Source organism: Cololabis saira, chromosome 2, assembly GCF_033807715.1.
Source record: "Cololabis saira isolate AMF1-May2022 chromosome 2, fColSai1.1, whole genome shotgun sequence".
Taxonomy (NCBI): domain Eukaryota; kingdom Metazoa; phylum Chordata; class Actinopteri; order Beloniformes; family Belonidae; genus Cololabis; species Cololabis saira.
In genome coordinates, this window is record NC_084588.1 from 22386679 (window position 1) to 22400155 (window position 13477).

General features: G+C 40.0%; 1 protein-coding gene across 1 annotated transcript in view; it reads left to right on the top strand.

Moving 5' to 3' along the window:
- Positions 1-11506, top strand: part of pla2r1 (phospholipase A2 receptor 1) — a 33437-nt gene extending 21931 nt beyond the window's left edge. The window contains exons 19-30 of the mRNA XM_061740996.1: positions 1022-1125; positions 1212-1348; positions 2227-2344; positions 2478-2617; positions 2876-3017; positions 3975-4210; positions 6643-6823; positions 6942-7076; positions 7444-7566; positions 7644-7814; positions 10223-10258; positions 10523-11506. Of these exons, the coding sequence (XP_061596980.1) occupies positions 1022-1125; positions 1212-1348; positions 2227-2344; positions 2478-2617; positions 2876-3017; positions 3975-4210; positions 6643-6823; positions 6942-7076; positions 7444-7566; positions 7644-7814; positions 10223-10258; positions 10523-10740 (1741 nt within the window). The 3' untranslated portion in view covers positions 10741-11506. The remainder of the gene's footprint in view (positions 1-1021; positions 1126-1211; positions 1349-2226; positions 2345-2477; positions 2618-2875; positions 3018-3974; positions 4211-6642; positions 6824-6941; positions 7077-7443; positions 7567-7643; positions 7815-10222; positions 10259-10522) is intronic.
- Positions 11507-13477: the final 1971 nt, after the last annotated feature.

The following is a 13477-nucleotide window of genomic DNA, read 5'->3' on the forward strand; positions in this document are numbered from 1 at the left end:
GTGTGAGTGTGTTCTGCAGCGCGTGTGTGTTTTGCATGTCGGAACCGAGCATGCACCTGCCGTGGGGTTGCGGTCCGATCGCCGCATCCCCGGGGCATATCCGTCTGAAATGCCGGTGCTCTTTCCCCGGGAGCCCCTACTACCAGTGCAGGTGGGCTCCTCCGGTCCCGGCCGGTCGGAACCGGTCACGTTCTCCGGTTAAAGCCGCGGTGATGGGCGCTGCTGCAGCCCAGCTTCCTGGTTCCCAAAGCGGTCCGATCGACCTGGTTCCCGCCCGCTTTGCGAGCAGAGATTTCTGGGGTACGTCTCAGGTCGGATCAGCTGCGGCGGCGGAGCGGGACCCGGGGCCGCCGCGGTCGGGATCCGCAGCACAACGGGGTATGAAAAGTGTATTTACTCTTGTGCTTGCCTGCCACGCTGATGGACAGAAACTGCCGGCTATGGTGATTTTTAAAAGAAAAGCGTTGCCTAAACAGACTTTTCCAGCCAGAGTGAAATGAAAAGGGCTGGATGGATGAGGAGATGATCAGGGTGGCTGAGACAGGTTTATGTGCGGCGCCCCGGTGGTTTTTTTTAATTCTTTAATGCAGAAACAGAATATGAACCTTTGAAGGGTTTGATTGATGTGAAAAGTGAAATAAAATATCAAACTAAGTTTTGCTTCCGCTCTATTTTTAGCGCGTGTGTGTTTTGCAGCGCGTGTGTGTGCAGCTCCGTCTCCGTAGACGGCGCCTTTTGGGTCGGTGCGCCGTATGTGTGTTTTAAAACCAAAAATGACACACAAAACTGAGGGTGCGCCTTTCCACACAGTGCGCCATATGGTCGTGAAAATACGGTATATATATATATATATATATATATATATATGTATATATATATATATATATATATATATATATATATGGATGGATGGATGGATGGATGGATGGATGGAAATTCAGTAACATCGTCATTAAGGCTGAACAACACAACACGACTTGCAACAGTGTTCAATAAACTTAACAAGGGACTTCTTTTTCAGGTGGAGCGACAAGACAGAGGTGGAATTTCAGAACTGGGCTGATGCGAGTGTTCGCGGTGGCCTCAGAAAAAGCGGCACTTGTGTGAGCATGTCTACCTTGACAGGTAAACTTGTGCACACTGTGGTTCATGCATACCTAGCACATACGTAGCACGTGGCAGCACTGAGACATATGCTTGGTGTCTCGCAGGGAAGTGGTCGACGAGTAAATGTAGCAACCTTCACAGCTACGTGTGCAAGAGAAAGACCGTGTCGGTGGTGGAGACCCCCAGGGAGCCACACTACATCGGTGGATGTCCAGAGAAATGGCTGTACTTTGGACACAAGGTGCAAATGAAAGCTCACAAATGCACATACACTACATGACTAAACTTAGATCAACCTCACAGGAGTGTAATCATTTTATCCAGTTCTCATGATTGAAAATAAATCTAAAACATTACTATGTCTGAGCTCTTATTTTGGAGGCTTCGTTAAGTTGACATAGCTATACCAATCAATACTATGCTCTGTAGCTTTTTGCTAGTGTTTTCCCACTTGAGTTACAGAGCTTTCAAACACTACTGCATCTTACTACATACTTGAATCATGCAAAATGAAAACAAACGCCCACTTCATATTGTTCTTTCCCCAATAAAGAGCTTTAAAACAATCAGTTCCCTAAATTCTCAGCTGCATCTGAAGTTCAAGGAGGATGTTTTCATTTCCATTCACTGTTTCTGGGTGAGGTTTGTCGCAGGCATGAGAATAAACCCCCTGCTGATGGACTTCAAGCTGCATCAACCACACACAAAAAAGAAAATAAATAGAAACTGATTGTCTCTTCAATCAGAGGACGCAATGTCTTCATTTCTGTAGCCATATTCTGCTGAGCCATGATATATGGAGTATCATTTATGAAAAATATTTAGCTCGATAAGCTGGGCATGAACTGTGTTATACCAGATAAAATGCATTTGCGCTTTCTTTTATGACTTTATTGGATTGGTGAGAGAAAATGGGGAGAGAGAAACGAACATAACGGCTGGACTCAAAGTACAGACCTTTTCGAGCTGTTACTGATTCTTAAAAGTCAGTGGACAAACCCCCCCACCCCCCCATTTGTTTCTTTAGCTTTGAATCCTGGCAACTCCGAACAAAAGTCCAAGATGAATGCAGATTAGTTTTTCACATTGTGATATTCATGTGTATGTGTGTGTTGGCAGTGTCTTTTACTTCACCTCCCTGCCAGCCCAAAGGAGGGAAAGAGTTGGAAAGATGCCCAGTCCATCTGCTCGTCGTTCAAAGGCTCGCTGGTTGCCATAGAAGATGAGATTGAACAAGGTAGGTGCAAAGTGATCCATGCAAAAAAGCCTCATCTCATGTACAAACAGGTAACATTTCTTTTGGTGATTCTCAGCACTGCTCTGTGTTTTATATCTGTCATTTCTCTGTTGTCGTGCCACCATTTCTGCAGCCTACATCACCATGTTGCTGCAAGGGAGTTCTGTAGGTGTGTGGATTGGTCTGCGGGATGGGGACACCATGAAATGGAAAAATGGGAAACCAGTCAGCTATACTAACTGGTCTCCAATTGAACCAAAGAGCTATCTCACAGTAGGTCCCAGCAAATACTTCAGGTTCACTCTCTGAGCCCCTTGAGCACAACAGTCATGGTTTTTTCACACAGTCTCTTAAATCTTTTCATCTGTAAAGGGAGGGTTATATACTGTGCACCATTTTAAATGCACTGATATAACCGCCAGAACTGAATCTGTGCACAGAGCACCGGTAAAGGTTGTGATTTGATTTTAAAGACACCTGTCCTAAGTCTACTTGTGAAAGCATGTGTGTCTGTTTGTGTGTAACTGTCAGGAGGATGAGTGGCTCTCTGGCTTTGCTGATGAACCACTTTGCACTGTTTTGTCCAACAACCACAATTTCCACCTTACTGGGAAGTGGTACGATGAGAAGTGCAGCGAAAGTGGATATGGCTTTGTTTGTCAGAAACCTCAAGGTAAGGCCTATCACTTTCTTTCTGTTCAGTTATTGTTATGTTAGTGTGTCCTCCTTTACCTGTGTGTTTTTTTTGCATCCATCTTTTCCCGTTCCTATGAGGGTACTCTAGTTTTCAACTTTAAGGAGCTTTTATTTTATTTTGTCTGCAAATCCGAAAACATTAAACTTTCAACATTAATGCAGACAAATTTGTCTGCATTTAATGTTGATTTGACAGATTTGAGTGGATTGTAACCTCCTTTTTGTGGTCACAGGCAGCAACTTGCTATCATGAGAATTGTGGCCTCGTACTTCTTTATCATATATGAAATTGAGTTATTTGTCCTCACATTTTACCAAGTGATAAATCAAAAAGATAAAATTCTCAAGCAAGAGCGTCAAGGAGCACTGGAAATTGTGCAAGATGAAGAAAAAGCCTTGAATGCATCAGAAGGTTAAAGCACTCTTTCTTAGTCTTCACGGTAAAACATGTAAAACAACATCCATGCTATGGGAGATCTGTGTGTACTCGGAAACCTTAATCGCTCTGCATGAAAACCTAAACAAAAGGGGAAAGCAAGTAAAGAACTTTTTAAGGTGAAGGTCAAATAACTGAGCTACATTCCTCTCAAAGGCCAAACTGAAGGCAGCACAAACTGTTACTGTAACTGTTCTGTGGCTGCAACCCTAATAATAATGGTTAGCCATCGGCTCATTTACAGCCAACTAACAAGAGTGTTATAGTATTTTTTGGAGTATCCCCTGGTGGCTTGGCAACCTGTCAAGGGGGACTCTGAATCAGTATCCTGATGATCAGAACAAAACCTTTTCGTGAAAGCATGATCCATTTATATCCATTTGTCCCAAACATCTTAACATCTTGAAGTTATCCTTCTAATTCACAATTGCTCGTATGTCACTGTATTGCCCCACACATCATCCTTATTTTTCTCCTTGTTTTTTTTCTTTTTTGCAGATAAATCCAAACCCCCCACCCACTCCTATCACCACCCTCTCCCTGAAAATATTGAGTACAGGAGCCGCAGCTACAAGGTTGTGTCTGGCAACATGAGCTGGTACGACGCGATGCATATGTGCATAGAGAATGATTCTGACCTAGTGAGCGTTACAGATGCCTACCACCAGGCTTTCCTTACTGTCCTTGTCAATAGATTGGCAGTCCCACACTGGATTGGACTGTATAGTCAAGACGTATGTATCCTGTTTTACAGTATGTCCTTAATATCTGTGTGTGTGTGTGTGTGTGTGTGTGTGTGTGTGTGTGTGTGTGTGTGTGTGTGTGTGTGTGTGTGTGTGTGTGTGTGTGTGTGTGTGTGTGTCTTGTGTATCACTTGTGTTTGAGTCATGTATATAGTCACGGGTAAACTTTTTGGTGCTTCAGTCTTTGGGTGTGTTTTCTAGACTGTTATATGTACTTAGATATATTGCGAAAAGCACCACTGGGAAAAAAATGAACTTAATCACAAAATTCCCCAAACCCTGGAATGACACAGTTGTTGTTAATGAGTACAAGTCAGCTGAAACCACTTTGGTATAGGTAGATGGTTGGAGATGGTTGCCTCTAAGGAAACGCCATCATTGCTTTGATAAAAAATTTCTTGCATGTCACATTAAACCTCAAAGAACCATTTTCAATTAAAAAAGGTTCAAGATGTCCAACAAGCACGAGGACTATTTCAGTGTGAGCATTCAGCTTAGGATTCATGCCACAACCAGTGCAGAGGTTTCTCAGGGATGGCAGCTGGTGGGTGTCGAGCATCTGCAGCCGAGTGAGGCAAACACCCAAACAACACCTGAAGTCAAGAAGTGACAGCATAGAAGCTATTTCTCTTCCAGAAAACTCATCCAGGACAGACTGAAATCCTGCAAGAAATGCAAAAATTGAACAGAACACCACTGCTATTATTTTCCGCAGTGAAGTCCCCCCCTTCTAGCTGTTTGTGAAATCTGGAAAAATCGATTTCTCCGGAGAGGAAAATGTAAATGCTACTGTGACTCTTGCAGTATTCCAGCAGTGAAACATCCTGAGACAGTCGATGCTCTGGGTTACACTTACTCAGTTACAATTCTACAAATAGATGTTGTCATGAATATTGTGGAAAACTTCTCCCGGCAAAAGTGATAGTAATATGTCTCAGAGATCCTGGCACTGATATTTTGGATGTGTGGCCAGGAAACTCCTATGACTATTACAAAAAGAAGTTACAATGTTAATATAGGTTCTTTAATATTCTCCAATAACCTTTCATAGTCTCAATTTTGAAATTTCACACATTTTATTGACCGCTCTATAAAGGGTTCAACCCATTAGCAAGCTGTAGTCAGGCAGGAAATTGCTCATTTTGATGAACTTAAAGCACAAATGCAGTAAAGAAAACATGTCCATCATGCAGGATTTGGCCCAGAAATTGATATCCAACAAGACTAGGTGAGTTGCAAAAAAAGTGTCAACACTGTAAAATAGCACCTTTTTGACTAAATCTAAAGGGCACTGAAGCAGCAAACATTGTAACTTTTGCAAAAACTAAAATTTGTATGACTGACAAAACTCCTGACCACAACTCTGCACGCAGTCAGAACAAAACAGCATGGAGCTAAATTTGACTAAAGGAAAATATATTACCCACAGGTCAAAGATGCAAAGGAAATTATCACAAAAGATTAAAAAAAAATGAGTCTATAATTTGACCTCTACCCAGTAACTGTGCTATTAATTTGATTTACAGTATTTTCTGTTGTCTCTTGTGAGTATGGGGGTATGAGGGTGAGTTTCTCTCAGCGTGTATATTTACTCGTAAGTGCTTTTCCAGCAAACAGTCAGAGACTTAACATTCAGACTGTGTTTCTCAGCCCCAGTGGAATATTTTAGTCGAGCAGGGAAATAAACACAGGAAACGAGGGAGTTCATTTTTTTCCCTATGACTCAGTTTTTTCTAGTGTTTTCACACTTGTTTATTCATTTACTATCAAGGTTCTTTGATAATAACTTATCATATTACCTAAAATTAGAGTAAAGCAGAAAAGAAAACACATTCTTAATTTTTCCCATTACGGAAAAAGTGTTATTAATTACTCAGCCTAGACTGTTTTGGCTAAGAAATTAAAGCTATTGCCAAGTAATTAAATTCACAGAGGAAATAAAGCTAACTGAGCCAACTGGTTCAGAGATGAACTCACAATGCAGATATGAGATAGTTTGGATTATCTGGGCTATATGGGGCGGCAGTAGCTCAGGTGGTAGAGCGGGTCGTCCAATGAGTCGGCGGTTCAAATCCCACTCTGTCCCAGTTTGCTGTCGTAGTGTCCTTGGGCAAGGCACCTTACCTCGTGCCTCGTGTGAATGTGTATGAATGTTGGTGGTGGTCGGAGGGGCCGTTAGGCGCGATATGGCAGCCACGCTTCCGTCAGTCTGCCCCAGGGCAGCTGTGGCTACAAACGTAGCTTACCACCACCAGAGAGAATGTGTATGTATGAATGATTTCTGTAAAGCGCTCTGGGCCCCTAGAAGGGCGCTATATAAATCCAAGTCATTATTATTATCTTCCAGATGTGAACTAAATTATCAGCTTTATTAAATTGTCCAGTTTCTCTACTAACATGCTGGCGATTTGGAATTGTTACAGGATGGCATCAATTATCAGTGGTCCGACGGCAGTGACACGGTGTACACGCACTGGGACCAGGCTGATGACGACGATGACTTTGTGAACGGAGAGTGCGTGTACATCGACGTGAGCGGAGGCTGGCGGCGAGCTGACTGTGAAGCTCTGCTACCAGGAGCCCTGTGTCATGTCCCCCCACCGAGTCAGTGCCACCCGAGTGAACCATGAAAATCTGATCGCTCAGCTCTTTGCTTCTTTTTTTTTCTGTTCACAATCAATCGTGTGAAGACATACACCAGTTCTACTGCTGTTTCTCACAGGTAACAAACCGTTTATCTCATATGAGATGGCATGTCCCTCCACTTGGGTGAAATTCGGACATGGATGTTACAGCTTTGAGCCCGTGGTGGAGAAACTTACTTTTGAGGAGTCAAGAGAACACTGCAGGCATAAAGGTAAGTTGTTTACAAGGCGTCGGTTCAGTTGCTTGTGGTGCCACCATCTTCATCGTCTTGCACCGTTCTCATGTTTGCACAGAAAATATGAAGCACTTACCTTAGTTTAGCTAAGGAAAAATACTTCACACAGGTTTATGTAGAGACTTCTTAGATGTACATATTGACCTGCTTGAGTATCAGGTTGTTGCCTGGCAACCTCACAGGCATGACGGGCCAGGGTGTCTGTGTGGTTGTCACTTTACATTTAGTATATGTTCAAAAACTGTCTACATCTCATTAAGAAAGCAGAATAATAGCATGCTGAGCACTTCTTTGAATCGTGCAGCAGCAGTTGTAAGGTTGTTGTGCAACTTTCATCCTCCAGTCAACACCTCCGATGTGCTCACCATCGAGAGCGAGACGGAGAATCGCTTTGTCTTGGAGCAGCTTTGGTCATCAGGGACTGTTCACCAGACCATTTGGTTGGGGATGTACTTTAACATCGACAGTAAGGGTCTATCACCTTTTTATACCCATCGGATAATCATAAGCCCATGTCATTTAACTGTTGGGATGTGCTTCCAGCTGATTCCATGGCCTGGGTAGATGGTTCGCCAATGGACTACACCAACTGGGCCAACAAAGCCCCGGACACCAAACTGCTGAATTCAGATGCTTGCATTACCGTTGCTGATGGTGTTTGGCACCTATCGACATGCTCAGAACGTCTGGGCTTCGTCTGCAAAATCATCTCAGGTAGGTAGAATCCAGCGCTGCAAGGTTCTGGTTCAGCACCTCAGAGTTGGCTTTCTTTAGCTTTGACTCCGAAAATCTATACACCATTGGCAGGTTTTCCTGTAAAAAGTGCTAGTCTATCAACCTAGATTTGTGAAAATATAGATTTTAAAGAAAATCATTTAGCTGGCTAAAAGTTATCCTTTAGAACTAGGACATAATTGCATTAAGCGTTTCAACAATCATATGATTGCACCTTCTGGTTGTTATAATCAATAATCTGAATTTATCACGAGCCCCCTCTTCTGCTTCAGTATATCAGTCGTCTTCATTTATTCTATCTGTGCAGGTGTCAACATATATGTGTCTCTGTTTTGTGGCCTGTTCATGAGTTTAGAGGTTAGGCTCACTTCAACTCTGATAGACTACTGAGAGCCCTGTGTTTTTGTGACCTGTGCTGTTAAAGTTTTGTCAAGTTTGCTTTGTTTTTGTCAAACCTTTGCTGTGTAAAATGAGCTTCACTGTTCATTGTACAGTTTCATCAGTGTGTAGACATGACCACAGTTTGGGACGTCTAGGTCAAGATTTACACGTATCCACATGATAACGATGTGTGTGTGTCTTGTCTGGTTTTAGTGCGATACAGGGTTTAGTATTGTGGGGAATCACTTGTTACTGTTGTTAGCTGAGTTGTGAGTTGCAGTTGTTGTTTGTTTCTCTTTCCTTGCGAGGTTCCTTATTTTTTTGTGTTTGCTTCACTGATGTTAGTGGTTCTAGTACCTTTTTGTTTAATGGTGCTATTACGTGTTTGTGTGTGTGTGTCTATTTGTTTAGGTGTTTGAAGGTGTTTATTTCTGGCTCTGGTTGAGTGTAGTTGTGAATATGAGAGCAATTTGTAACTTCAACAATTCAGTCATCGAGATCTCTGCATTTGACGAGTCTGTCTTTGCAGTGAAGTACTGTAGATATTTAAGTGTGTGCTGGCTCAGACCAGGCTGCCTGACGCTGTGTGTTGGTTCTTTAGCTGATTATCAGCCCATTAAGACAGCAGTGAAGTCAGCCTATTATCACCTGAAGAACATATTGATGATTAGAGGACTGATGTCTTGTCCACGCTTTTATCTTCAGTACACTGGACTACTGTAACGCTGTCTCCCATAAAAATCCATCAAAGCTCGAGTCAGTTTAAAAAAAAAAGCCCTACATCTTTTTTAACATTGACTCGGTAAAAAGTCACCAGGTTGGGGGACAGTTTGGACAAAGAAAAGAAGACCTCACTGCAATCATAATCCATCCACACTTGCACTATCCTGTGATGTTAGTTTCATGTGTTGAAACTATGAATGTTTTAAAGATGGAATCACTTCACCAGGCTGTAAACAATTTAGTGACAGTTGGTCATTTTAAACTGTAAAAAAGGAAAGAAAAGCCACAGAAGGGAAGTATGTTGCCACTGATATCCCAGATGTTTTGAATGTTGTGGCTACAGGGAATTGTGGGCAGCATTGTCTCACTTCCTTTCTTTGAGGATGCTCCAGTGATATTTCATCTGACACTTGAATCATTGACACACCTTTCTTTAAAAGAGAGCACATTTTAATAAAAATCTGTTTTCTGTGCTTGAGGGCATTTATTTGGGTGTTTGAAATCATTATCAACTAAAATAACACAACCCTACTACTTTGTTTGAGGGGGCCTATGACCAAACAAATTCCTCATCAGTGAGATATTCAGATTTCCGTCACATTACTCTATGTGACGTTACAGACCCAGATTAGATAAATATTATCCATCCTCTTTTTTTTATATAAACCAAACTTCACATCGAGCTTCATTTGCTGTATGTTTATCTGCATGACTCATCTTGTGTGATTGCACAGAAAAACATCCAGTTCTGCTTCCAACGTTAAAGCTGTAAGAATGTTTGGGACAGAATGATCTGTTTTCTTTAAAAGGAAAAAGGAATAGGAATCAGTGCATTGCAGCTCCTTTTTTACCTTTTTAAAGAATGTAATCCTGCTATTATCACGGCCGCCGCAATCCAGCATTTCATGGAGGACCCTTTTATCAGTTGAGGTGTTAGATTTGAACTTTTATTTTATTTTCTTTCTCAAAAATTTTAAACTCTACTGGTAAAACCAGAGTTAATTCCAGTATCACTAAACTGCCTTTTCCCTCAAATATTTAAGAATCCTTCATTGAATTGCTGTATGGTACGTACCTAAGAAAGACCATATGCACACAAAAATACATAGCAGACAATGTATGAGAAATATGAATAAAGTCTTCATCCTGATTGATAATGATGGGGGCTCCAGTTTTTAACAAGTTCACATTTCACATGTGAGAAGTAATGTAGATATTCTTTATTTGCTTAAGATGAAACATGATGAGTTTCACTGAACTTAAATGTACTTGTTCTTTTGCAGATGGGACTTCTGAGGTGGAAGTGAAACCGTTAAATGGTAAAGTGCTGTTGAAATTAAATAAGATCAAAACTTAAGCTTCAATGTGTGGAACAGCTACTGTATAAGCTTCAACATTTTCTTTATTTTGAGACTGTGCTCAGTTGGTAACTCAGAGAGAAAAGAGGATGTTATAAATGTACTTAGATAGAGTTGTTCACAGAAGAAGTAATACAAATATCAATATTTATGTATTTACTTTGAAATTCATTATATGTTTCTTTTGGTTCACCATCCATTCAAATTTTTTGTTGTGTATTTCAGCTCTGCATCACGGCATCGTCCCTGCTGCAGTGCTGGTGGCTGTGCTGATCTTTGTCCTGCTGGCAGGGGCAATGTGGTTTCTATACAAGAGGAACAACAGACGTTTTCGCGGGCTTCCTACTCTTGGCAGCGCTTATTACAGACAAACCAGCTCTCAGTCGACAGAGTCGGATGGAAATGTGCTGATCACTGACCTAGAAGCTTACTCAGGAGAATAGCATTCACGATTAAAGTTCATCTCCCAAGTCTCTACCTGTGCCCTCACACCTGGCCATGAAAGCCATGTGATACTGTAAAGCTGTGATGCCAAATCCTCAGGACTGTGCTGAGAAGATGGAAAACATGCATGAAGGATCGCACCTGCTCTCCATTTCAGATTTATTCAAAATATTTAAATAAGACAAAAGTGAATAATTTCTCATTTTGATACATTTTAATTTATGTTTGAACCAACAAAGTTTGCATTTATGAAAATGCTGAATAAGGAATGCTTGAGGGCTTTACATGTGTTAAGAGGGACTCAACACATGTGTATATTCGTGAAGAATGAGGATTTATTCACCTTCATTTGTAAACAGTTTTGTGCAGAATACATTAGACAATTGATTTTTGTCGGGTTTAAACAAGCCGAGGAAATTCTTTGTTTACTTGTGAAAAGTAATACTTTCCAAAAACAAAGAAATGGATGATAAAATGTAAACTACAGTATGTTGTGTAATTTTGTAAATGCCATTCAGAACTGAGCTGTTTGTTTTGTACATGGGTTGCTGCAACGTTATCAGTATTACTTTTACATTTTTATTAAGCTATGAATGCTGTACATTTATGCCAGAAGCTTTTACATCACCAAAACCAGCAGCAAAATGTGTAAGGCATGACTCATGACTGGATTTTTTTTCTAATTTGACTGCTGACGCAAAGCAAGTTTAAAGTGCCTTGCAAAGTTTTATTCAGACTTGAATAAACTGAAGTTATATTGAATGATTTTATTTTCATCCCTGAGGTCTGCTGTGTAACACAAGAGTCTAAAAAATGCTTTTTTCTTTCTGATTTACTTTTTTTGTGTGTGGCAGGACACCATAATTCTTCCTCTGGGAGGAAATACCCAATTGTGGTGACAGTTGTGTATTTCCCCATAATATAAGAGAAGTTTAAAAAAAATAGTAGGCTACTAAAACAAGAACAAAGTATATTATTTTTATTTTATATTACAAACTATTTTATTATTTTATGCTTTAATCCAAATTATTTAACCATTCATTCACAAGTTAAAGGGCTCATGTTTTGATTTAAAATTCATCCACTTTGAATAAATGACCGGCATATAAAGGGGAGAAATTGTACAGTATTTTTTTGTTTTACAGCTCTATAAAAAGAATATACTTTACAAGACCTACTATAAAAAAGATATATAAAATGAAAAAAGCATGCAGAAGATCATTTAAATGGATTGATAAAGCTTTTGCGCTGAGCTGACATTCTTCCATGTCCGGTAAAAGCTTTAGAGAAGTCACAATTCAGACCTTAAATGCCGTACAGAAATAATAATTATATGGCATTAGACCAAGTATGCTATTATTCTCGGGGTTTTTTTTTCGAATAGATGTAATTTATGTGAGTACAGACATTCCCTTTGTGTAAACAGTTTGAAGGCATGTGCGTCATAATATCAGCATCTAATGTTTATTGATCTCTGTAAAACTTACCCATTAGATTGCATCTATGTGGTGAAGTTTCGACAGTCTCCATCTGACGTCGAGTAATTAATAATTCATGGCACATAAACGTCGTTCTCAAGCCCGAGGCCGGGAATGAGCGATGGGGTCATTACTGCCGCTGCCAGGACGGAGCAAATGGAAGCGGAGTGGAGAAAAATATTCATATTACGACCAAACGTGGAGGAGCCAAGACAGCCGGAAGTACAATACATTCCCCTTCAGAATAAAACCCTCACATAAAACGCATTTATAAAGTCTAAATTGTAAAAGAAATACATTATTATTATTATTATTATTATTATTATTATTATTATTATTATTATTATTATTATTATTATTATTATTATTATCACTTAATTATTTAAGTGGTTGAACAAAACATCTAATTATCTTAATTTCTTTTTTTTTTACTTTGCCTCTTGCCACATGTTTTTCAGCAGTAGTCCTGCATTTTTTATTTCATACCTCAAACTTTTGTATTTATCTGGGCAGTTTTAGCTTTTTGTGGGATCATTATTTTGCAAATATTTTTGTCTCAACTATGTCTTTGTATTTTCTGTATGATCTTTTTTTTCTAGACTTTCATAAATCTGGATTCAACTTCATTTGACTAATTTCTTTTAATTTCATTATAGGCTGTGTACAGGGGTGCAGATCCGATGTCAGGATTGGGGGGGACACCAACGTGATTTTAATTACGTGTTTATGACAGATAAGACTACACAAATACACCCATCCTAACTGGTATATGATAATCCATTGATCCACCAATTGATTATTGAAAAGGCTTCGTTGAAAACAGACGCATACGACCGGGAGGAGGCAGGAAAACAACCACATGTTGGCTACAGGCAGGTACGAATGTAAACAGAACGTTGACAAAAACTCATCGTCGAGCACGTCAAAAATTTTAAAAATATTAATTCAGAATAAAAAAAAAATGTATGGAGTAGCAATACTTTCATTCTGTACACCTCAAAACGCACCATGGATGTATTATTTTTTTAGAAATATATTTTTAATAAATATTTTACATATTCAACCTGTCTGAAAATACATTTGTTCAATTTTGAATAATTTAGGGTATTTTTATTGGGGGGGACAATTCATGTTTTTCAGAAATTGGGGGGGACATGTCCCCCCCGTCCCCCCCGGGATCTGCACCCATGGCTGTGTATCTACCAACTTCCCAGCTACTTCATTAGCTACACCTGAAATACTCGATAAAGTTTTTTTT